Source organism: Falco naumanni, chromosome 8 (assembly GCF_017639655.2).
Source record: "Falco naumanni isolate bFalNau1 chromosome 8, bFalNau1.pat, whole genome shotgun sequence".
Classification (NCBI taxonomy): domain Eukaryota; kingdom Metazoa; phylum Chordata; class Aves; order Falconiformes; family Falconidae; genus Falco; species Falco naumanni.
In genome coordinates this window covers 47591129-47617322 of record NC_054061.1, presented here as the reverse complement: position 1 = coordinate 47617322, position 26194 = coordinate 47591129, and the positions used below count along the sequence as shown (strand labels likewise).

The 26194-nt window shown below is 38.2% G+C and overlaps 1 protein-coding gene across 5 annotated transcripts in view; it reads right to left on the bottom strand.

The window, feature by feature from the left end:
• The window catches only part of OSBPL6 (oxysterol binding protein like 6), a 98217-nt gene that overhangs the window by 22781 nt on the left and 49242 nt on the right, over positions 1-26194 (bottom strand). For 4 of the 5 annotated variants that reach the window (XM_040603461.1, XM_040603463.1, XM_040603462.1 and 1 more), the window contains exons 3-10: positions 13707-13802; positions 10428-10550; positions 7019-7072; positions 5656-5769; positions 5373-5537; positions 4740-4872; positions 4201-4304; positions 3210-3302 (exon numbers count right to left, since the gene is read on the bottom strand). In XM_040603461.1, coding sequence (XP_040459395.1) covers positions 3210-3302; positions 4201-4304; positions 4740-4872; positions 5373-5537; positions 5656-5769; positions 7019-7072; positions 10428-10550; positions 13707-13802 — 882 coding nt within the window. The remainder of the gene's footprint in view (positions 1-3209; positions 3303-4200; positions 4305-4739; positions 4873-5372; positions 5538-5655; positions 5770-7018; positions 7073-10427; positions 10551-13706; positions 13803-26194) is intronic. The other variant, XM_040603464.1, reaches the window with a different exon arrangement.

Below are 26194 nucleotides of genomic sequence, written 5' to 3'. Positions count from 1 at the left end.
CTGCTTTTAGAAAATGATTTTCAATCCCATTACATTTTTCTTTCCCCGTGTCTTCACGTATAGCCACTTCAGCATTTCTAAATCTATACACATTTTTACCTTTTCTGAAAAGCAGTCTGAGTGCCATATAAGTAAAAATGTTAAAGCAAAGAACACAGCATATGCATCATGTAAAGCACTTTGTGCTCCACAAAAGTATGTCTATTCTGTGAATAAGAGTCTGGAAGCATATTCTTGTTTAACTAATAGGGACGTATATAAATATTTACGTGTACAGAGAGAGAGATATGCACAAAGATATATATATATATCTACAAGATTATGAATGCAGGTATACATTATTAAAATGGGAACAATGACTCCTGCAGAACCACACACACCCCTCAACACACTAGAAAGTGAGGTCAAAATCTGAGTTACAATATAAAGAAGTATTTATTCAAGGGGAAAAGTAATAAGTCAGCCTTTAGGTCTGGTTTCGTTTCCCAGCCGAAAGCCTCAGTAGAGCAAGATGACTTTTCAGGTTGCTCCATACTATATAGTTTTCCATTAAACTACTCCCCAGGTGGAGGGGGCAGGAAATAAAAAAATAAAGAAAAAAAAAGAAAAGAAGTCTTGGAATTTCACAACTCTGAGCTTTTGAGGAAAATTAAATCATCATTATTTCATTTTATTGATTTTCAGTATTTTTTTTTTTCTTTTGAAGATCTTTAGAATGTCATGAGAATGACAAATTGGTCTTTTACATGAAGGGAAAAAAACAAACCACATAATTCAAGTTTTGTACAAAAGCATCATTTGTAAAATGAATGAATACAGGCCAACTAACTTGTTGCAGGCCATTTTCATAAGACTTTAAATAGGCTTTTTCAAAACAAAATAAACCTTCATAAAAGCAATCTTTCTTCAGAGAAGAAGTCCATGTATTACTCTTGAGTATAGGTCTGTAAATTAAACTAATTCTAAACAATTTAGCAATACTAAATACCCAAACCTGCAAACGTATATACACATGCTATGCTCAATTTTACTTTGTGGAGTAACCCCACTGTAGTCATTGGGATTAGCTGTGTGAGCGAAGTTAACTGCATACAAAACTGGTATACCTAATTGGTAAATACATATATCTAAGACAAGCAAGTAGCTTTTCATACAAGAAAAAGTATGTTTTAAACACATTATACATCTAGCATCCATCTTGCAGAATGTGTTATCAGGAATGCAACAAAAACTATCTTCTCAACAAAAAACTGCCAACCAGTACAACACAAAATCTGGATGGGAGAATTCTCTCTTTGCTTTGTACGCAGTGGATGCTAAGCTAGCAAGAATTACACCCTTGTTCCCCATTACTCATGATCAAGACACCTATATATAAAGCTCCCTAATTTTTATGCTCCCCAGAAGGATATTTCTCAACTTCATACTATCAGAGTGTCTTTTGATGGTAGCTAATGACTGCTCATTCTAAAATAAATACATGCAAGTACTTCAAATGGAATTAATAGTGCAACTAGCTTAGAGTTAATGTTAGTATTAGCATTATCCCCTAAAACAAGCAGCCAAAAAGGAGTCTTCATCTTCCATACAATTTAGAATAGTTTTAATTTCTGTTTCACTGCAAATTAATATATAAATCAGTCAACAATAATTTAGTGCTTTGCTCTAACAAAATAAGCTTTACATTTCCAGGATTACACTTGCCAGGAGTTAATGCTGACCCAAATTAGGAAGAGTTTATTACTGCGCAAGAAGTGACAGACCCATGTAAAGCAGTGCTATGCACACAAACTGTCTCAGGAGAACCTGTAAACCAACCACATTTGAGAATTTTAGGAGCTGAGGCACAACTCCTGTTAAACCACAAAGAGCAGTCTGAGAGTCAGGTGACAAAATGACAGAAGCCTAAGCCAGTGTCACTTTGGCAAAGTGCAGGCAACACAGGAACAGCTTGTAATTCCTCATGACCCATCCTAGATCATCATACATTAAGTGCTTTCATCATTTTTTCATCATTTTTTTGAAGAGGAATTTCTCTAAGAGCACTGTGGCATGAAAGAAAAACATACAGTGTTGGCACTGTCTCTTCCTAGGCACCATGTACTTGCATTCATTTTCCTGATATTTTTATCTGTCTATGTTATTCAGCAGCAGGGAAACACATTGATACTTCAAATGCAGGTAATTGGACATCATCAATAACCAAAATTCCTTTGTTACTCAATCGTTTTAATCCTAACATATGCTTCATTGTTTAACCTACTGTGATTTATCTAGTATAATGGGTAGAAAGAAACCACCTATAACAGCTGCAATGAGAAAGCTGATGCAACTACAATTTCTTCTTTCCTTAAGGTTATTAATTTTAAATGAGTCACAGAAAACTCCTTATTACGCCTCTAGGGGAAATATTAAAGGCTTTCAAAGTTTGCATGAATTTTAAGGAATTTAAATGGATCAAAAGTAGCTGACACTTAATTATTGTGTAGCAGCGGTGACTGTTAGCACCTGTAGTCAGTTGAATATAGTCTTCATTAATGGTTGCTCAACCATTAAAAAAATTGGATTTTGGATTAGACCTCAAAATACACAACTACTGACAAAACACAGTAAGACACCCTGGATCTAGCAATAATACAAGAATATTATGCTTATTTCTGTGCTTTTACTTTTCAGCTCTAAGGCAGGATGGGGTAAATTTTTTCTTCACGTAATTTATTCTTTGGTTTATTCCCTTTCTTCCCATACTAGCCTTTTCCATAAGAGACGGCTTGTGAAAATACTTCTTATTGGTAAGGTTCCTAGTATAGGTCTGAACAAAGACAACTGGTGTGTTTAGTATTTCATTCACATTTCCTTCTTTTAGCTTGATGTCACCTGTTCAACAGCCCTTCTTGGCAAGTTTGAGATAGAACATCAGTATCCCCGTATGCTGCATGCATATTGCCTTTTTTGCACCTTAATTGACTAGTATTTAGATACCACTCCTTTCCCTAGATGGCAATGTTTTCATATGAATGAAAGTAAAATCAATACTTTTCTCACTACCTTCTCTGAGTTTTAAACAACAAACTGAGATTTAATTTACTTCATCAGGAACATAAGAGAGAGACAGTACACCGACTTCCTACTTTCAGCTAATATATCATTCCATGCTTAGAAGTTAATCTAAAAGTACAGTGAAAAATAAAACATAGTGCATTCAGTACCTGAAGTTGAATTTTTGCATCTTTGCTGACACTTTTTGTTCTCCATCGTCTCGTGACCCGCTTGTCTTTCTTTGAAATATCTACACAGTTAGCCTACATTACACAAATAGTTAAAAGTGACAAAGTACTATTAAGTTGACAGAAGCAACACAGACGGTACAGCAAGTTAGTAAAGAACTGTAGCATTAGACATCTACAAATCAGAAAGTAAAGAGAAGAATGCCACTGCTGGGGCCTGCAACTACTACAGTGACCAGCTGTAGCTATCCATACACTTCTATAAACACATGGTATCCTTAGCTCATTTACCAAAACTACTGGTATACTTTCTTCATGAGTGCACAATACTTAGGACCAGATCTTGAAATCCTCATGGATTTCTATTCTGGTACTACTCAGAGAAATGAAGAGTTCACCTCTTCCTGAAATCAACAGTAAGTCTTGTTACCTCACTGGAACTAGACTTCCCAGTGCATCAGCACCACTGGGAGATGTGTGTACTCAAGGGAACTGAGTGAAAAAGGAAGAAAGTATTTAGGATTTACGATCTGCTGTTGCTTTCTTGTAGTCAAGAGGAAAACTCACCCTGAACTGGGAAATGGTCCAACCCTTGGGACCTTTGTACTTATGCCCTCTTTTCTAAGGCATGCAACTTCACCTCTGAGGGTCTTTGGGTCTTCACTCCTTCAAAACTTAAAATATCTTGTGCAGCACAAAAAAAACCTTCTTAAATACAATTTCAATGTATACAGATATCTCTATTTTAACAGTTCTCACTTTTGCAAATGACTTAATCATTTATTTAACTCAAATAATTAATGTCTTATTACACATGATTAAAATAAACATATAAGATAAAACTTTTCATCCAAGAGTTAATATGATTTCAGAAAATCATTCTGAGTTAACAGACATCACTGTATTTCCTTTAACACAAAGAGCAAATGTTTCAGTGTGATCAGTGTGATGATTTATATTCAAGCATATTTACCTGCATATCTGTGAAATTTGGTGCTGACTGAGTTCTCTGTAGTATTTCTAAATTTTGAAGAAGTTTACTGAGTTCCACAAGGTTTGACTGACAGTGAGCAAGATCTAACAGATATAAAACAAAAATACTTTAGGTGTTTCACTTCAGACTTCTTTTTTTCACCATTATGTCCATCATTGGCACCTTATTGCATTATAAAAGTTAAATGTCCAAATCCCTAGTAGTAAGTAAAAGCTTATTTTTAGATATGTTGAGCACTCCTTACTTCTATGGAAGTCAGCAACAAGTCTAGACCTCAAAAGTTGATCATATTTTAACAATGCCATCCATTAAGATAATAAAGATTACTAAGATAAATTTTAAAAGCAACATCCTAAAACTTGCAGAGAAGGAGGTTCCCACCACAAGTATCTACCTACCTGAAAAGCTACTTCATGCGCATGTAAAGATGCAACTTAACCACTTTACTGACTGTTTCTTATTTTATATGAACAAGAAGTTTTGCTGAAAGAACAAGCCATGAAAAGGTTAAGACTAACCTTCAGCACATCTGTCCATTTCTTCTGAGTCCTGCAACCAGGCTGCTACTTTACTCTGACCAGTAGTGCAGGTGGCAGGAAGGCTGTTACTACAAGGTATAGAAGACTGCCAGGGGAAGCTATTTTGTTGCACCTACAGCATAATAAAATGCTTAAATTTACTGTTGCTGTGTTTCTCAGTCAATGTGATCCCCATGCTATTTCAGAATAAGAAAACGAAATATGCATTGTGATTTCAGTGACATCTGTGATTTGACTATATAGTTCCCCAGGATGGAGATTTTTCTGATCAGCATACTGGAGAACCAAACCAAGAACCTCACAAGCCAACTGTGTTTGCTAACCACCAGTTAGAAAAGCTGTTGTTTAAGAGACAGAACGTCATCAAATAGTAAAGAGACAGATTTATCCCTGATGACAAAGGTAAGTATAAATTCTTGTGGGGATGGTGGACTCTTTGCAAGGTCTCTACAGCAGCCCATTAATGAAGGCTGCACAGTCTCACAGCTTTTTACTGGCCTTTGGTTCCCACAGTAGAAACTCCTCTTTACTGGCATTACAAGCAAAGCCCGCTGAAACTGCCCACAAGCAGGCCCAGCAGGCATGAGTTTTCAAAGAAAGAACACAACATACCTTTCCATCCGATACATTAGCAGCTGGTGAAGACTCTGTAGTAGAGGCTGAAGGGAATATATGAAAGCTAGCATCTCTGGGAGATCTCACAATCTCATTCTGACGGTACAACCGGTGGTGGCGTAATTTTGAAACCCATGCATCAAATGAATCCTGGGACTTCACCTGGAAACAAATTCACTATCAAGAAAGCATTCAAAATACTACTTTTCTGCACATCTTTTACATTTTTATTTATTTCCACTGCAGATGAAAAGAGATAAGTATTCGCAACACTTTTTACCTTCAGATGATAGATGTGTTCTTCTGTGTCAAGATCTATTCTACGAGCCTTCTTTTTTATAGACATAACTGATAAACCAACATCAATGCTCCCATGGACTTTGCCTTTTTGTATCTAAAATCAAAAAGTATGGTAAGAAATTGGTAGTAACACAAAATTCTCCACTATATCTAACAGAAAAATATCTGGCTGAAATCACTTCCCATTTTATGAACAATTTAATATAAAGCCATATTAAAAAATAAAACCTGTAGTCAGACTAACCACTGTATGTATAGACAGAAAAAAGCATCTCACAAGTGCTTGGTGCAGAGCCAACTCCAATGTTAAAAGAGTGTTGGTTCACACCAGTACACAGCTACAGGTAAGTCAGAAGCAGAGAAAATTAGACCATACTTAGCTCCCTGCTGCTACCGCTTGATAGTTATTGGTAGCAGATCTAATTTAACACTACCCTTTACATCTCTTGAGTACATTCTAATCAATTCTCTGTCTTATCCACACATCTCAGAATAATCAGCTCTGGCGGACATAAAAGTTGAAAAATACATGAGGTTAATCTCTCAAGTACCTTCATTAAATAAACTACTTTAAGTAATCTGGTTTTTATTTTCATAGAAGTAAGAAAGGGTAGAATTCTTGAGGACAGAATTAAAACCTTACACACTTTCCATACAAGATCTCTCTTTGAATTCATCAACAACTTTCACGTGTTTAGCAGCTAGTACAGTGCTGTGGTTTGGATTTAGTATGAGATCAATGTTGATGACACACCGATGTTTTACATATTGCTAAGTAGTGCTTACTCCAAGTCAAGGACTTTTCAGTTTCCAGTGCTCTGCCAGTGAGGGGGTACACAAGAAGCCAGGAGGGAGCAGAGCCAGGACAGCTGCCCTGAACTAGCCAGAGGGATATTCCATAACACAGAACTTCATGATCAGTGTATAAACTGAGGGGAGCTGGCTGGGAGGCTCAGGAACTAGATGGGCATTGGTCAGTGGGTAGTGAGCAATTGTATTGTATGTCACTTGTTTTTCTTGGGTTTTATTCCTCTCTCTCTCTCTTTATCTGCTTTTTCATTACTATTACTATTATTATTCTCATAATCATAATCATCATCATATTTTACTTTATTTCAATTATTAACTGTTCTTATCTCAACCCACAGGCTGTACCTTTTTCCGATTCCCCTCTCCATCCTGCTCGTGGGCAGGCAAGGGGGAAGTGACTGAGTAGCTGTGTGGTACTTAGTTGCCAGCTAGGGTTAAACCACAACAATATGGCCAGAGTGTGCATGAGATTCGATCACCCTGGCAGGCTGAATTCCAATACAAATTTTAAAATGGTCTTCACCTTTACTTACATCAATTGGTGACTTTGAATATTTCAACATTCCATTATCCAGGACAAAAAACCTCTGAAAGAAAAAGATATAATTCTTTTTTAATAAGCACATGCAATTTAAACCATGTGTAATAATTCATCTGCGAAAGCAAAGGATTACTCTGTAGCAATTAAGGAATGTTTGTGGTTTGGAAAGAGAGGATAAATACAGTACTGAATAATTTTCTTGCTTGTTTTTGACAACATTTACCCTCTAAGCAAGAAAAACTATTCTTTTTTCAACATTATGTTCTAGGTTTAACTTAACAAACCTCAATAACGAAGGGTATTTTTTCAGTTTTCCAGCCAATTCAATAAACTCTATAAGAAAGACACTGTAGGTCAAGATTTATGTCTGTTTCTTCATTTTCTTCCCGTTTTCCTTCCACAGAAGCTGGTCACATTTAAAATTAACAACCTACCTTCCCTATCCAAAAACTGAAAAGACTTTCCTAGTGCAAAAGGAAGACCCACATACGGATGTTCTTGTGGTCTGCTTGATCTCCAGCTGAGAAAAAAACCACAGGCTGTGAAATCCAGCTCTACCACCCAAAACTCTGTGCCTCCTGACAGACCTCTACACAGTTAGGTAAAGATGAGATTGTAATTTGTGCTGATTATACCTTTTCTAGCTGTAATCTAGCAAATACAGTTATCAGTACAAGTGTAACAGCATTCCCAGCAACATACCCAAGTCACATGAGTGCTTACATTTTGAGCGTTAGCCATTGATATGGTATGAGCCACCATATCTTCATTGACAAAGTCCCCAGGGCTAGGCTCACCTGACGATGCCTATCTGTGCCATTGCTACACCTTCATTTTGCTGACTGGCTCTTACAGCAGAGAGCAGAAATCTCTATTCACAATGTGTTTCTCCTGCAACTAAAGTTGCCCTAGCTTATGTATGTCACACCACCCAAGCTGCATTGCAGACAAGTTAGCATAGACTTTGGCACACAGTATAAAGATACAGCCTAGCAGGAAAATTAGACTTGAAAAGATTCACTAACCTATGTTTACCACCACTAATTTTGAAACATGCTAATTAACATAAATTAATTCATATTTTTAGAGTCTAAACTAAAGCACTCACCTGTGTTAAAATCAAGATCAGAACAAAATATTATCCTAGACTCTCTAAGCTGTCTGACATGGAAAGGAAGGACCGTGTTTTCATGATGTGAACCTGTTAAATTGACACTATGAGCAGGGTCAGTAGTTAAATGGCAGAAAATATCTCCTGAAGATGGTTCTGGAAATTACGTCAGTCACACAGCAGACGGTACCTATATCTCATGCAGGGCAAGAAAACAGTGCTTTCCTAGACACATAACTTCTTGAATAAGATATCAAAACAACAGGAGGGGTATTGGTTCTGTTGTTTTTTTAACTAGGTATGGTCGTTAATTGACTTCACAAGAACATGATACTCATTTCATGCTGGTCTGAATCTCTAAGTCACACACACAAAAGAAAATTATTTTTCCTCATATTTTGTTCCATAGCATACTGCACTTCAGAAAATGAGAAGCTACTCTCCAAGTTGTACGTGTCATACCTGGTATGCTATTAAAGCACATTCAGAACTGTCAGAATACGACTTGCAGCGTTGAATAGACAGAGGATGCTATGGCTTTGGTAGCAACACTAACACAGCACATGCTACAATTACTGTCTCTGGAATTCCTCACTGGCCTCTCACCACAAAGTATTGTTACAGAAATTGCAGGATATCAAGGCAGCAGGTGAGGGGGAAAAGGGGGGAAAAAAAAAAGGTGGGGAAAAAAAAAGAAAAAGAAACTTATTAACCAATCCACAGTTTCAAAACATATGTTCGGTGTAGATCCTTAGGTGAAATGTAAGGCAGAGTAGAGGGGGATGCTGAACTGTGAAGCTCTTAATCACATTAAAAATTATTTTCACAGGTAACTTCTCTAAAGTCACCATGAAAAACAGATAAACAGTAGTGATCTCCTTTATAGAAACTGTGACAGTTGGACTCCCCTTGCTCTCTATAAAGTTCCTTACATAAACAGACACGTCTAAGAAACAGAACATTAAAAGAATTTATTTTAAAGCAGTAGAATCAATGGGTTATTTCATATATTCTTATATATCCGATTAACTGTTTGGGGTTTTTGGGTGATGGAGGTGGTTTTTGGGGGGTTGTTCAGGAGGTTTTTTGGTGTACTTGTTTGTGGTGGGTTTGTTTATTTTTTTTAATAAGCTCTCTTTTTCTGTTCTTTCAGTGTTTCAGGTATGTCATTTGAAATTCTTTAAACCCCTTAGACTGAATTCAAGTAGCGCATATGTATTTGGTTGCTGAAACTACAAACTCTGTTTAAGTAAAACAAAACCAAAAAATCAAAGGTAGCTAGGCATGCAAAAAAAGGGTGGCAGGCATATGTCTAACATACAAGAAAGAACAGAGAAATTAAAAAAAGGTGTAACTTATACTAGTATGGCCTGCATTTGGATTCAAGACCTGAGTAGGTCCCACAGTATTTAGCAAAAAAAAAAAAGTGAATGCTTTCCCAGAAAAAAAACCATGTATATAAAATGGCACCACTATCCTTTGCAGTAAAAAGCATTCTGTCCTAGAAAATTATCCCACTTCAAGTACCCTCAGCTACATAAAGATGGCTGAGCATCGATACCACAAATCTTGTTGCCATAAAAGGGGAAAAAACTTAATTCTTATGGTATAAAACACAGACAAAAGAGTTTATGAGCACCAGGTTTAGGGCTAAAATAAAGTAGAATTATACACGGAGAAATGTCTCCAAACCAACTAAACAGAAACAGGAGATTTGGGGTTGAGTTTTGGGGTAGTTTGCTTTGGTTTGGTTTTGAATTGAGACACCTAATGGCAAAAGTGCATTGTCCCACTCCAGGCCCACACAGAAGATTGCAATCAAGACAAACAAAATTCAGGGACAAAACTGAGCAAATCTGCCCAGTCAGCATACCTGAAGGGAAATGTTCTCCCACACAAACACCTTGGATCCATGCAAAAGTCCCTCAGCTCTCCTCTGCTATCCTGTGTACTTTAATGTAAACTCAATGCAACCTTACAGTACATGGCTATATTTTGTTATAATATATCAGAAAGAACAAAAGGGATATTGATTAAACCTCTTAAACCACAAGGCATCTGCTGCATTATTTACAACTTCCGCTTGGATTCTGAATACATTAGGCAGCAGGCTCTGCAACCTGGAAGCCACAAGCTTCCAGCGCACAAAGTAATTCTTTACACAATTTGAAGAAAAAGTCATACACCAAAATCCTTGGCGTTTATTGGACGTTTTTATTTCCTCTAGACAAAAAATTCCAACTCATAAAATGAAGTAATGAATCTTTTGACTGTTTTATGAGACATTTACCTTGTGCCAACCTTTTAAAGGCCATTTTCTCTTTTTCAGCATGAAACCTTCATGTTTGTCTGGCTTCTGGACATTGGTCTGGCCTATTTTCAGACCCTCTATGATTTCCCAGCTGTCAGGCTCCTGGTGAAAAAGCATGAATACAAGTTGATAACTGTGCACACACATGATAAAAAAATTCACTTGCATGTAGCGCACAAATCCTCCAGTGCAAAACAAATTGTAAAGAAGGGCTATGCTTTTAAGTTAGCTTATTTAGGTAGCAAACTACCTGGTCACTGTATTATGTCGAGCTGTATCTCATTTAATGCTACTGAATAAGAACAGTTTTGGAAGTCTAACCCTCACCAGGTAACTAAAAGGAAGTTGAAGCTTTTAAAGAAGTCTGACACTGTAACTGAGTGACAATCTGAGGGTGGGTCTGGATGTGCTGTTGACAAGGACTGCATCCCAATGAAATAAATACATCCAAATACAAGACCAAATTGTGGCTGACCTAAGTATAAGAAACGTCAGACCTGCTACAGGAATAGAAGTGAAGTGGCTCTGACCACTTGTTAAGTCCATCTAGAAGGCACCCCACAAATTAGCACTGCACTGTAGTAACTAAAAGGACTGAAGACATTTTGCAAGTGGGTTATGGGCAGTTTACTCAGATGTAAATGTACCTTTCTTCCGAGTATTCCTTCTCTAAAAAAGGTGAACAAAGGAGCAAGAAACCATACTGTTAAATATATGGGCATACATTAACAGTGCTCTTTGTGGTATTCCCCATCACAAAAACCTGCACATTTTCTTATCTCTAAAGTACAATATTTGGGTTTTGTTATATTTTTATAATTTTAATTCTTTATATATTTATATTTATATAAATAAAATATTTATATATTTAAAATACATTGATTCTGGATATTCTAATTTTTCCTTAAAATCAGAAAAACAAGCAGAAGAGATTGGTTTGTTGTTGGTTTTGAATGTAGCCAGCTCTTGTCTTCAAAGGCACTTTATGACAGTTTCACAGGCTAATTGCGCATTTAGAAATCTGCAAAAGGGATTTTTATTTTTTTTTAAATCTTCTTGCATTCACTTTCACTGCATTAAGAGAAATTTATAGGAAAGCTAACTAATTTTATCTGTGGAGAAAAGAATAGGAACTGCATTATTTCAGACATAACCAGCTGTATGCCTTTCAGGGAGGGGAGCCAATTAAAGCATATTTCTTGTACCTAGCACTTCAGGCATGTTGACTGTACAATTCAAGCCAGACTTACAATATATCATAGTGAACAACTAAAGAACAACATTTTTAAGGAGGAAAAACAGTCATGCCTTCATTTCTAGTCTCTTTCTGCTGCTATAATCAACAAAATTCTGTACCAATTTAAAAGTTTCATATTGCCTGCTCATTAAGACTAATTGTATCCTACAAAGTTGTAAAATTGAATTTTCTCAGCTGATCTTTCACAGCTCCCAACAATTTTATGAAAAGTTACTGAGAGAGGAAGGAGGTCATATAGTAACAAACATTTAAAGGGAAAAAAAGTTTGCCTCCATTTCACACAAAACCGTTCAAATCCAAGCACTGTCAGCCTTTTGTAACATCTCCAAGTAAGTTACGCAGCCCTGATAACGTTAACAGTATGATTATGATAATATGATTTCAAAAGTAACAGCAAATTACAAATCTACAATTTTCAGTAAGGTCTTGTTATTTTGAGAAGGGTGAAAAGCTCTATCCCAAATACTACATACTGCAGTAAATGTTAATCGAAACGTTTACGTAGTTTAGTTTTCCCTGCATAACTATAAAACCAGAACTATCTTGGTGCCTATAAATGCCATGCTCAAAAACCACCTTTTTCAGTTCCCTGTGTTTTGCTTGAACATTCTACTTCCACTACTGTAAAGGGAAACATATATGCATTCATTTTTCCTACAAAAAAGCACTTGGCACTTAAGGCGAGCAAATTAAACTATGAGTCCCCTGGGGTGAGCAGAGAAACTCTCCACAGCTCAGCCAACTGATTCTTCACCATATTGATTTTTCCTTTAGAAGATCAGCTGCAGGCATAAGCCTTTTATCTACTAGATAACATCAGTATTGACTACTTCTCAACTAGAAATCACACAATTTCATATAGCTAGTCATTTAAACAAAAGGCCAGATAGAGAGGGACAAAATGAGCGATTATTCAGCGCAATGTGAATACCCGTCTTCTGCTGCATCAGTGCTACAAGCTGTTCTTAAAACCATCCTAGCAATCCTAACTGTGCCTCATCCCACAGGTTTGGTGTAATGAGGTATGCTTAACACAAGGGACATTATGCAAAAGCAGCCAGAAACAGGAAAACTAGAGTGAAAGTGATATGCTTGAAGGGTCCTCATCTGATGCCAATTCTCAAGTATGGCATTAGTACATTAGAACTTCCGTGATTCTCTACATATTATGTGAGGAAAAGCTCTGCATGAAGCAGCAGGACCAGGGGAACACAAGCACAATTCACAGTCCCGGGGTCTGCATATGCCCCAGGTATTGGGAGTAAGGGAGCCACCACCAACAACCTTCTGAACCTAGAATTTTGACTGCAAAGCATTTCTTTTCAGTAATAGTCTTTTTCATATGAAGTATTGTAAAATGAAGCCTCCTTTATGTGGAATTAAACTTATTTGGAATCAGTTATTCCAAAACTTAAGAATTCAGCCATGAAGAAGTTGACTGCAAAGCACCACTCACAAGGCTGCACCTTTCAGCAACTGGTGATGTTACCCCTACAGTTCTATCCACTTCTCTGCCCCAGGAAATGTATCAGCGAGAGATTTTAAATTTCAAACTTTAAGAAACTACCTAAAAAGAATATCATTAGGACATATTTTAAAAATTTATATAATTATTAATTAGAAGCACTTTTGGACCTGGCTATGATTTCCTCTATCTTAATATGAGGACTGAACTGGTTCGTTTTATCAAAGTCCCTTCTAGCCCCATACTCTGAGATTGTAAAACTTGTTCCTGGGGGCCATCCATGGGCAACAACAAAAACAGAAAAGAAACCAGACCACCAGCCCCATCCAAATCCTTGATTTTTTTAATATAATATTTACTAAAGGTTACTGGCCCCTCTAACACCTCAGCTGGGGAATAGGAGCCTCCAGGGCACGTTCACAATATACTCAACAGCAGAATCATATAAAACAATAACCCTAAGCTGTCAGCCAAACTACTTTGTAACTACAGAGGGCAACTCCTCACCCAGATTACATCCCACGTTTTTGCCTACCTTGGATAGAGAAATAGGGTCGCTTTCAAGGAACTGCTTGCTTAAAGAAGGGTCTGTGCTTCCTGAAGAAGCCTTCCGCTCCAGAATATGAACACTCTAAAAAAAACCACCAAAAACAAATAAAAAAAATATTTAAAGACAACAACTTATCATTCAATGTTACTGTTTAAAATACATGTTAGGTAATCAATGACTAAAAATTACACTCCTTGTATAAAATATCAGCATCATGGCTCAAAATGTACCAAGTACTTCCCACGCATGACATAACTGCAGAAATAGTTTGTCTTCTGAGGCAATACATCTCTCTCTCCTTCCACTCTTTCTTTTTTTATTATTGGTTTTTAAACTAATTACTCTGTCTAGAAATAACTGCAAACTAAAAAAAAACAGGAAAGACAAGTAATACAGTTCTTACCCACCAAGATGCAAAGTGCTCCTAGCCAGACATACTATGTTTTCTGCTAAGATACAAGACTCTTTAAGTATACATATCATTTAGTTGGCACTGTCCTACATTCATTTCTGAAGCAAGCCATTTCTCGTAAGATATTAAGTGCCTCTAACGTATTCATTATCACAACTTAGCATTGTGTTATTGGCTACTCAATTGAGGTGAAGTAACTCAGTACGTGAGATCACAAGATCAGTTACTGGATCTCAGCTGATGGGCTCACTGGTGAACATTTAGGGAAAGCAATGATCTTAAACAATTACAGCTGGTTTTATGTATGACAATACTATAAAAATTTGTATCTTCAAAGCATGGTACAAAAATAAAATATATAATGTCACAACTAGTCCTGAAAAAACTTCTATTCTTGACATCTAAAAATGTCTTCCCATTTTCCAGAATTGTTTCACTTGTATTTTGTAAAAGAAAAAGCATTTTTGCTACAGGAGAAATAACCACATTCTGCCTGTTTGAATTTGCATTTCATTCTCTGGTGAAATTTTGCTACATTTCATATTATTATTTCTTATGAATTCCAGCACAACATGTCAGTAGTATCTCTTTGGCATAACATAAAACTATTTAATTTCCAGGACATGTAGCACAATGACAAACTTGCAATTGCAATTACCCTCTGAAAAGGGTAAGTTTTTCTCAACTGAAAATGGCAATTATATTTTGTTCACAATTAAGCGTATTTACCTTCACTGAAAAAGATTACACAGGTACAAGTGAAAACAGAAACAATCAGGGAATATAAAAATACATAGAAACAGCAGAGTAAATATTATTGTTTATATGGATAACTAAGTGCATAAGGACTATAAACAAACTAAATGAAAATAAACGCAGCTATTCATATAAATGCATATATAACACAGACCCCATCTTGCTGCAGAGCAGCACAGACCTTCATTGTTCTCTTTCAATGTGCAATTGCGAATGACATTATGAAAATATGGGGATTGTCTCTGTTGTCAGTGGAGATTAATAAGCATCCCTGCCACTATGCAACAATAATCAGCATTTATTTTCAGTTATTTAAAATATACTTTTACAGTGAAGAATGTGGAAAAGCAGCAGTATTATATTACCTGCCACATTCCACAGGGCCAACAAGCAAGAGCTTTGTCATCTATGCTTGGAAATCTTCTGCTTTATCAAAGGCAGGCAAATCTTATTAGTATGTCTATTGCTAGTCAAATGAGGAAAACATTTGTATTTATGTAGCACAAGTTCCTACATTACATGTCAAATAATTTAATATGCTTGTTTGAGCTACTCACCACAAAGTTATTAATGATAAACTACGATAAAGTTTTCTCATTGAATATACGAAATGCTACTTATGCACACAGTATCACATCAAAACAATATACAAGAGAACCTGAATCTGTTCCTCCAAGAAAGATTAAAATGTCACTTCATCAGCATAATCAGGACGATTCCCAACTTTCTTGCCAGTTTTGTTTGGCAGGCAGGAATCGCTCCATCTTGAGATGGAGCAATGCCCAACACAGATGTTCTGAAGGTCTCATATGTAGCAGCCCATGCAGTTTGTTGTTACATAACTGCAATATCATTTTGTACAATATTTAGAGTGGAGTAACCCAATAGCCCTTGGCTTGCCAGATTACCAGTGACATTTTCAATTGCATGACTTTAAGGCAAGGGGTTTTTGTGCCTTTATTTTTTATTTTAAATCAGCCCTCAGTCATTACAGTTCCACTTCAGTTACAAAATACATTATTAGCTAACAGCACTTTAATGAATGCTGACTTATTCAGCTCTTTGTTTGGAAATAAGAAAATGAACACTTTTGAAATAAAATTGCCTTCTTTACAGTCTTTACTTCAAGACATCTTGTCTTGTTTTCTGTAAATGTCTGCTTTCCAATTTTTTCTGTCATGACCACCATTATACTGACACAAAATAATTTCTTTAAATTTTTTACATGTCTCTAGCATAATATTGAGACATTACTTGGTGCAAAATGTTTTCCATTAATGCATTTTATTTTTCTGCAAATGTACAGCTAGAAAATACACATTTGTTTGATACTTTGGTAAGCAGATATTTTTGTAATGCAGGAATTTAGTTATTTAGTGTCACAGAAATAAAAGTTATTTAGATCTTGGAACCAAAGAATGATCTGAGTTGAAAGGACTCAGGGCAGGGACACCTTCCACTTTTGACCAGGATGCTCAAAGCCACTTCTAACTTGGCCTTGAACACTTCCAGTGATGGGGCATCCACAATTTTCCTGGGCAACTGTCTTGCAACCCTCACAGTAAAGAATTTCTTTCTAATACCTAATCTAAATCTACCCTCTTTCAGTTTAACGCCATTACCCCTTGTCCTATCACAACATGCCATTGTAAAAAGTCCCTCTCCAGCCTTCTTGTAGTTCCCCTTGAGGTACTGAAAGGCTGCAATAAGGTCTCCCCAGAGTCTTCTCTTCTCCAGGCTGAGCAAATCCAACACTCAGCCTGTCTTCACAGGAGAAGGGCTCCAGCCCTCTGATCATCTTCATGGCTGTACTCTGGATTTATTCTCATCCTTCTTACGTTGGGGGGCCCAGAGTTGAATGCAGTACTCCAGGTGGGGTGTAATCAGAGCAGAGTAGAGAGGGAGAATTACCTCCCTCAACCTGCTGGCCATGCTTCTTTTAATGCAGCTCAGGATTCAGCTGGCTTTCTGGGCTGCAAGCGCACATTGCCCAGTCATGTTGAGCTTCTCATCCACCAACACCCCCAAGTCCTTCTCCTCGGGGCTGCTCTCACTCCATTCTCTGCCCAGCCTGTATTTGTGCTTGGAATTGGCCCTACCCATGTGCAGGATCCTGTATTTGGCCTTGTTGAACTTCATGGGGTTTGCACAGGCCCACCTCTCAAGCCTGTCAAGGTCCCTCTGGATGGCACCCCTTCCCTCCAGTGTGATTGCCACAGCACACAGCTTGGTGTCATTGGCAAAACTGCTGAGGGTGCACTCAATCCCAGTGTCCATGTTGCCAACAAAGGGTTAAACAGTGCTGGTCCCAATACTGACCCCTCAGGAACACCACTTGTCACTGGTCTCCACTCAGACATGGAGCCATTGACCAGAAGTCTTTGAGTGCAACCATCCAGCCAATTCTTTATCCACTGAGTGATCCATCCATCAAATCCATGGTCTCTCCAGTTTAGAGACAAGGATGTCATGAGGGACAGCATCAAATGCTTTGCACAAGTTCCAGGTAGATCATGTCGATTGCTCTTCCCTTATCCACCAACACTGTAATCCCATTGTAGAAGGCCACCAACTTAGTCAGGCACAATTTTCCCTTAGTGAAGCCATGTTGGCTGTCACCAATCACCTCCTTATTTCCTGTGTGCCTTAGCACAGTTTCCAGGAGGACCTGCTCCATGATCTTGCTGGGCACAGAGGTGAGACTGACCGGCCTGAGGTTCCCCAGGTCTTCCTTTTTTCCTTTTTTAAAAATGGGTGTTACATTTCCCCTTTTCCAGTCAGTGGGAACTTGACTGGACTGGCATGACTTCTCAAATATGATGGATAGCAGCTTAGCCACTTCATCTGCCAGTTCCCTGGATGGGACCCATGGATGCATCTCAGCAAATCCCACAGACTTATGCACCTTCAGGTTCCTTAGGTGGTCTTGAATCTCATCTGCACCTATAGTGGGTTATTCTTCATGCTCCCAGTCCCCGCCTTTGCCTTTTGTGACTTGGGTGATGTGGCTAAAGCACTCACCAGGGAAGACCAAGGCAAAAGAGTTTTGATTACCTCAGCCTTCTCCATGTCCTGGGTAATCAGGTCTCCTGTCTTCTTCCGGAGAGGGCCCACATTTTCCCCATTTTCCCTAGTCTTCCTTTTATCACTGACATACTTACAGATGCTTTTTTTGTTGCCCTTGACATCCCTGACCAGATTTAATTCTGTCAGGGCTTTAGTTTTTCTAACCTGGGCCCTGGCTGCTCAGACAGTTTCTCTGCATTCTTCACAGGTTACTTGTCCTTGCTTCCACCCTCTATAGGCTTGCTTTTTGTGTTTGAGTTTGCCCAGGAGCTCCTTGTTCATCCATGCAGGCTTCCTGGTGTTTTTTTCCAGACTTCCTCTTTGTTGGGAGGCATCGCTCCTGAGCTTGGAGGAGGTGATCTTTGAATATTAACCAACTTTCTTGGGCCCTTCTTCCCTCCAGGGCTTTACCTCATGGTACTCTACCAAGCAGATCCCCAATGAGACCAAAATCTGCTCTCCTGAAGTCTAGGGTAGCAAGCTTGCTGTGCACCCTCCTTGATGGCCTAAGGATGTTGAAATCCACCATTTCGTGGTCAATGCAGGCAAGGCTGCCCTTAAGCTTTGCATTCCCCACCTGCCCTTCCTTGTTGAGGAGAACAAGGTCCAGGATAGCACCTCTCCTCATTGGCTCCTCTATCACTTGGAGAAGGAATTTACTGACAATATATTCATTAAGGAACCTCCTGGATTGCTTATGCCCTGCCGTGTTGTCCCTCCAACAGGTATCAAGGTGGCTGAAGTCCTCCATGAGGACCAGGGCTTGTGAATGTGAGGCTACTCCTATCTATAGAAGGCCTTACCTGCTCAGGTCTTCCTGGTCAGGTTGCCTGTGGCAGGCACTCACTGTAAATGTCACCTGTCCCTGTCCCTGCCCTCCCTTTAATTCTGACCCATAAGTTCTTGGTTGGCTCCTCTTCCAGCCCCAGGTGGAGCTCCATGCACTCCAGCTGGTCATTGACACACAAGGCAACATCCTCTCCTTATCTCCCCTGCCTGTCCTTCCTAAAGAGCCTGTCTCCTTCCATTCCAACACTCCAGTCATAAAAGCCATCCCACCATGACTCCATCATGCCAACAAGATCACAGCCCTGCAGGCATGCTCACACCTCTAACTCCTCTTGTTTATTCCCCATCTAAGTTATCATCAAGATTTTTTTTTGTTTTAATGAGAAAAATAGTTAGTAAAGGCTAGTAAGAAGAAAAAGAAAAAAAAAAGGCAGATGAATACAGCTTCTGGGTTTTGTTTATAATCACATAGAAAAATGAATAATCCATTCATCTAGGCATATCAATCAACCTAGTACTCATTCCTCGCAATCCAACAACAGAGGCAGACAAAATCAACCTCTGCACTGCTCCACTCCACACATCCCTCATGTTTCAGGATTACTTGGGCACTATAGCTAGCTTGCCCTGGATAAAAACATCAGCACCATGAAATTCTGTGTCCTCTTGGAAATGAATTCATCAAGATTACAAATTTAACTGAAATTGCTCTGTAATTCCATTGTTAAATCTTAGTCCTCACTACAGTCTTCCTTCAGCTGAGATTATTCACAACATACATTATATATGTAAGCACATATTTGCCCAAAATGCTGCTAACAAGCCTACACATGGGGAAAACAAATGTTGATTTCTGCCCTGCATTTTTTTCCTTTTTTTTTTCCCAAAGACATGTGAGGATCTTCTCTAGAGGCAAAGAATGGAAAATGTAATTTACATATCTTTCTATATATCTTGACAACTTCATTTCTCAGTTGAAGAGTTCAGTGACCCATTCACCTCGTCGTCCATAACAAATACCAGCACATGGAGTGTCTGATCTCCATCAGGCCAGAGGCTGAAGACCCTAACATTTCTTAACTGACTCTGACTTCCCATTAACAGAAAAGACATTCAACTGTTTTCAAAGGGAAGGTAAGGAAAGAAAAAAGATACTGGGTAAGCAGAAATAGGAAATCCAGTGAAGGACAAGTCTGGCACTCATGCCTCTCCTTTCTGCTTCGCTGCTTAATTACTTAATGGAATAAGTAATATTTAACACAGTGAGTTCTCTCTAAATTGTAATTTATTCATTTCCAAGAAAAAGACAAGTTGGTGAGGAATTTATCACTCACATTGGACACATACTCTCTTTAGTTCAGAAATGTGTCCAACGTGGCTAACAGTTAACTAATGAAAAAGATTTGGTGGGTCATTTTGTTTGCTCACAGCATCCAGGAGTCTTCAACACCCATAACCACAGGGCCTAGACATACACTGTTCTATACAGTAATTCAAAATAGAGTTTTTCTGTCTGGGTTTTTTGTGTTGTTTTTTTTCAACCCAAAAGGCTCACTACTGTATCTTTTATTATCCACTATTCACTGGCATTCTTTTTGCAACACAGCTGCCCCTGCACAAACCTATGCTTATTTGAATACCATTTAGTATGAAGTACAACCTTTAATCACTTTCTCTCAAACTAAGAACAACAGTATTCTCCAGTTATCTGAAATACAGCAGCAGTAATAAGGTAGACACAGAACTGACTGCAGACATACCAGGTTTTACTACCTTTTAAACAAAGCTGTGACATATGCTGAATTAATCTGCAATATTATTTGCAAAGGGAACAACCTTGACACTTGCTTTTATCTCAGTCAGTTTTGGCTTTCATTTCGTTGATAGTGGAATAAAGAAATTCTTGAATATCATTGTGAGAGAAGGGTGAGTATAAAGCAAAACAACCACATCTCTCTATCAATGTATTTCTCCTTTGTTTCTTCCAGCACATTTTTTTTTTAATTTGTATAAAGCAACCGTGGTCCTATTCTCATCCTCAGTCTCTTCTATTGACACTGCTCCATAGCTGCTTTCAACAATCTCAGCTATCAACCAACAGACAAAGGAACTAAACAATACTTTATGAATAGCACATGTAGTTAATCTTTCTTTTTTTTCTTCTTGTAGCACATGCTCATCTTGTACAGAAATGTGCTTAAGTGCAACATTTTCTCTTTGTAACCTTTTTACTGAAAGACAAGTATATCTAAGCAGCAGCTTGCATGTATGTCTCTACTTCTTTTCTGGAACATGCAAAATAAAACACTTCTTGCATTACAGAAATGTCAAGGATTTGTTAGCTCATGAGCTCTCTGTCAGCCCTTTTCGGAACTCCAGCTCTGTATTGTACGTGGTACTTCAGATCAATGCTTTTAGGCTCTGGAAGCAAAGAAGCTTTTGCTTTTCAGGGTACTTTTTGACAAACTCTGAAGAGAATTAAGTTCTTACTCCTCTGAAGAGCTTCTCGAAGGGAAGTACTAGCACAACTAGATAAAGCAGAAAGAGCTATCATTGCACCAGCAATCTTCTCTTTGCTATTGTAACAGCAATCTTCTCTCTATGGTTTGGAACACCTACCAGGTTGCAGCCTGATTCTTTAATGACAATCTTCTCCTTTCACACTTTAGATGTTGACACACTTATCTCAAAAGAGACCAAACAGATAAATTAATTGACACATCTGAGAGAGAGAATTTAAATGTTTGGTAGTGATGCAAAGCTTTTCTATGACTATAGAATAATGACAATTAAAAGGATGGATATTTCACTAGTCTCAGGCTAGCAATTCATTTTATAATTGTTGATATAGTTAATAAAAAAAGGAGGAAAAATAAAATTACATACAGAAAAAAAACCATTCCTTGATATGTTATTTGGTTAATTAACGAACTTTAGACAAACTGAATGGCCTTCAGAAAATATATGCAATTTTCACTTTAATGAATGCTTGCAAAGGAGTCTAAATTAACACAAATAATAGGCAAAAAAGCTGGAAACTCACTTTAAAAAGTGTGTAGATTCAAAAGAAAGTCCTTTCTTCCTGGGACTCTCTTTCACATCCTTGTGTAAGCTACCCACTTAGACTTTCTCAATATTCTTTAAACTTTAATATATGCAGTACAAAAATACAGGAGCTAGGAAAAAGGAGGGGTTGAAAAACTTAATCACTTTTTGGTTTTTTTACAGGAAGTCTTATTGTACTGGGGGGGGTGGGGGATATTGTACTGGGGGGTGGGGGGTGGGGTGGAGCAGGGAAGTTTGGGCATAACAGCTTCATTTTCAATCCCAGTATAAAATAGAAGGATGTCAGAACAGCAAATACTTTACTAAGGCATATATTTATTCTGCCTAATACATTTGCATGTCTTGAATGTGGATAAACCCAATCATGCATGTTGTCTTGAAAACAGAAGCCTTCATTTGAAAGCTGCCATTACCCTCCCTCCCCTTTTCACTTTTGTGTCTTTCCTCTCCACTGAGGAAATGAAAATAAAATCATGCCTCTCTTTGTTTTCCCCCCATTTCCCAGAAATCCTAAATAGCACTTCAGAAGAGTTGCACTTTTTCCCTCTGAATTCATGTGTGTGTGTACATACACATTCCTCATTGATCCCAGACAGCCCATTTTGGATCAAGTTGCAGTTAAAAAATGAGTGCATGTTATGATAATATCACTCAGTGTTTGAGGACACTTTAATTGTATGAATATTCATTTTTTTAAAACATACAACCTGATATTTTAGTTCATATTTTCAAGGAAAGTGAGACATGCACACATAGCTATGGATGTGCATATATGGTAGAGGGGGAAAAATAAGAATGATACAGGAAGAATGCAAGAGTGACCATGTTCTGAAAACACCACTTTATCTGTCATGGGTAATTAAGCTTTTATGTGAGCAATTTCACAGCTTTTGTAATAGAAGATAACTACATATGCCATTTCTAATCAAACTGACACAGTTTAAAAAATTAAGTCTTTCCTCATAGCACATATCTGAACTTTAGCATTCTCCATGCAGTCTGTAAAGCGCTCCTAGAGGTAAGATAACTCAGATCGCAATGTTTATGCAGCTCAGAGAACATGTACATGTGGCCCCGTGGGGCAGCGTGGCATGCACACTATCACTGTCAAGAACGGGACCAAGTCTCCCACACAGCCTTTTTTCCCCTCACAGGTCCTTCAGACATTTTATTGTGCTGGTTTGCCTTGTTGCCGTGGTTTAACGAAAATGAGGACACTTGTACACTAGGCTGTCTCTCCTTGACTTCTCGAACCATTTTATGTCTTTAACAGCTTTAAGACCAATTTTTTCTTAGAAAGAGGCAGCATCTCCCTCTATTAATCTCCAGGACTGTACTCTGGGAGATCTTGTGTTCAAACCACTATAGATATTACGAAGGGCAGGGGCACTTGTGATCCAAATATCAGATTGGAAAGGGTCTATCCAGTGCACATGCACACAGATGTACTTCTTCTGGTTGCCATGTATTAACTGAGTAAATTCTAGGCAGAAATATAGGCACAGGATGAGGGACATCTGCTGCATGCCTGCAGGCTGGCTTCACAACATACAGACAGCGAGCCTGCTGCATTCAGTCTTAACTGGGCTCCTGGGCATGTTTTGCTGCCAATACATGCCAGCAGCCCTGCCCCCAAGGATTCCCAGTGCCAGAGCAGGAATGTCTCATACTTTCAGTGCACCCATCAGCATTCGTGCTCGGGGGGGGCCTGCCTCACCCCTAGTGTCAATCTTTACCAGTCCCCTCCGAGTCTCACTTACACAGGTTCCTATCCCATCACCAGACAAATCTGTAGTCCAGAGCACTTCACTTGAAAGTCTACGTTCTACTGAAGGTCTGATTGTGCCACCTATAAATGTTAGCTCACCAAGTAGTTCACTGTTACCCATTTGAGTGATGAAAAAGGAATCTTAAACAGGCCTGAGATTTATAAATTCATTCAAGACAAGTGCTATGACATTGAACTTAATGTAACTCACACGGGTGTTCTACAGCTTCATAAGTTACATTGTTTCAGACTTTTTTCAGATACTGAAGTAAGACCCCCTACCTCCTGAACCTAAGGAACATTTCTAGACTCTACTATAGGCACAGGGGAAAAAAATATGTTGTGGAGTAGCAGCAACTAACCAATTTAAAGAATAGTTGCATGTTTTTCTTAACAATTTTGGCACTTTATTATTTGGCTTCCTCAGAACATTTGCTTGCTCCAGTGAGTTGTTGCTTTTAAAGTATTCACTTAACACTTCCTGCTCTAATGCTGTTTCAACTGTATTATATGAAGAGAGTTAATTAGGAAAAAGAGTAAAAGATAATTAAATCACTGTAATAACAGTATTTGGCATTTAGTAGCATCTTCAGTTTGAAATTCTTAAAAGATATTAATAATTATTATTGAAATAATTCTCATAAACTACTGAGAAGTAAAAATGCTCTTAGAGCCTAAACTTTGCTACAGAGCAAAGCTAGGAAATAAGGCTCCATGTTCTCAGATGTGTACCATATCTACTAGACAACTGTTCACCCCTGCCTTCCTTTCTTTTAAAGTCACAGAGAGACAGGAACAAGTGAAATTTACAGGTAATCACCAAGATTTTTTTCCTAGATGTCACATCAGGCTGACAACAGTGAGCGAGCACGTAGGTTGCTACTCAGTTTAAAAATAAAGAAGGGATATAAATGTGCTAAGACTTCTCTTCCACATAGAATATACTACATTATATTATATTCTAATCTTGTATGAGCAACACTGTCTAAGGCACACTGGACAGATAGGCAGGCATGGTAAAAATGCCAATTGATTATATTGTCATTGTTTATGAGGCAGAAATCTATAATGAAGCCACAAAATTGTCCTTGATATTATGTCACTGATCCTAACTGGTCATAAAACCAAACCAACCAAACAAACAAACAAAAAAAAAGTTGAGTTTGAGGCATCTCAATATATTACAACCAAAAAATTAAACTACATGAGCACAAACACTCCTTCCTATCCCTTCACAAACTCTCAGACACCCAATTGTTCCCAGTCTGCCAGGAAAAATAGGACAATGAAAAGAGAGAGATTCTTTCAAAGCACTTTAACTTCCACTGGGAAAGATGAATCTGTGTACGTGATGGACCTCACCCTGCCAACCTAGCCTACCAAGGGAAAAGCACTAGTGGCTGAAATGCCACTGCAGCTGCTCCTGCCATGACCCTTCCCATTGCCACTGCTTTGCTACTTCGCATTGAGCTGCCCAGAAAGGTGTAGCAGCAACAGGAGCCAAAGCAATAGCAACAGCAGGTCTCTCATTTTAACCCCCAGCATTTTACCTTAAGTACCTCCAGTCTCAAATACTAGACCACTTTTTCTGTGGGACAGATTAAAAGTGAATCTGCTATTGCTTAGAATAACCCCATAAAAAGAGCTTCTTAAACATAAAGCAGTTAGAATAAAAGACTGTTTGTACCTATTTTTTTTTTTTTTTTCCTTCTACACACCAATCAGCTCTCCCAGATACTCCTGGTCACAAAAAAACCCCACCACCTCTCTCCTTGCTTTCCTTCTCTCTACTCTGCCCTTACTTTTTCAGCCAGTTGTTTTTCTCCCTACAAACCAGGCCTTGCTTCATGAGGTTGTAGGACATGAAACATCTGGCCTACCCAGTTCTCTCTGTCCTACTCATTTCTTTCACCTATTCATTTCCTCACCAAGAGTCTCACTCTCTAAATCAAGTACCTTTTCCTCTCTGCACTGCACAGCTGACCACTCTACTTCTGGCACTTCTCACTTCTCCCCCAGCACCATGCACTTGCTCTGGCATGCAGATTGCCTATATGAACTCAGCTTCACAGAACCTGATGGTCCTGCAGTACCATTTATGAAAAATTTGCAGCTCATTTCTGGGAAAAAACTTGATGGCAGTTTTCTTAGCCAAGAGACTTCCCTTCATGATTCTACTTTTCTTAATCTTAGCTGGAAGCATGAAACTCTAGAAATGACATAGAAGCCATGACATTTTCCTATTATGCACATCTTTTCTCATTATGCTTTATCATTAGTTGATGAAAGAGACAACAGACAAGTCACCTCTCTTTTTCTGCTCCCAGTCTATGTCCATCTCATCTAATCAGCACTTTATGCTAGTGACTACCTTCTATTACATGCTTAATACAGTGCATAGGACTGTGAGGCCTTGATTACTACTGTATCTCTATATCTAAATAATGATTAATAGTCCTTTTTGTCCTTTTTTTCAGGTACTATGCATTTCACTCCCAGATACATCTACTGCAATAACTTTGTTATAGTTCTCCAGATACTCTGTAAACTAAGGTTTAGTTAAGGTTGCTGCTGACAAATGACTTGATCCTTCCATCACCATTACAGCCCGTTTAT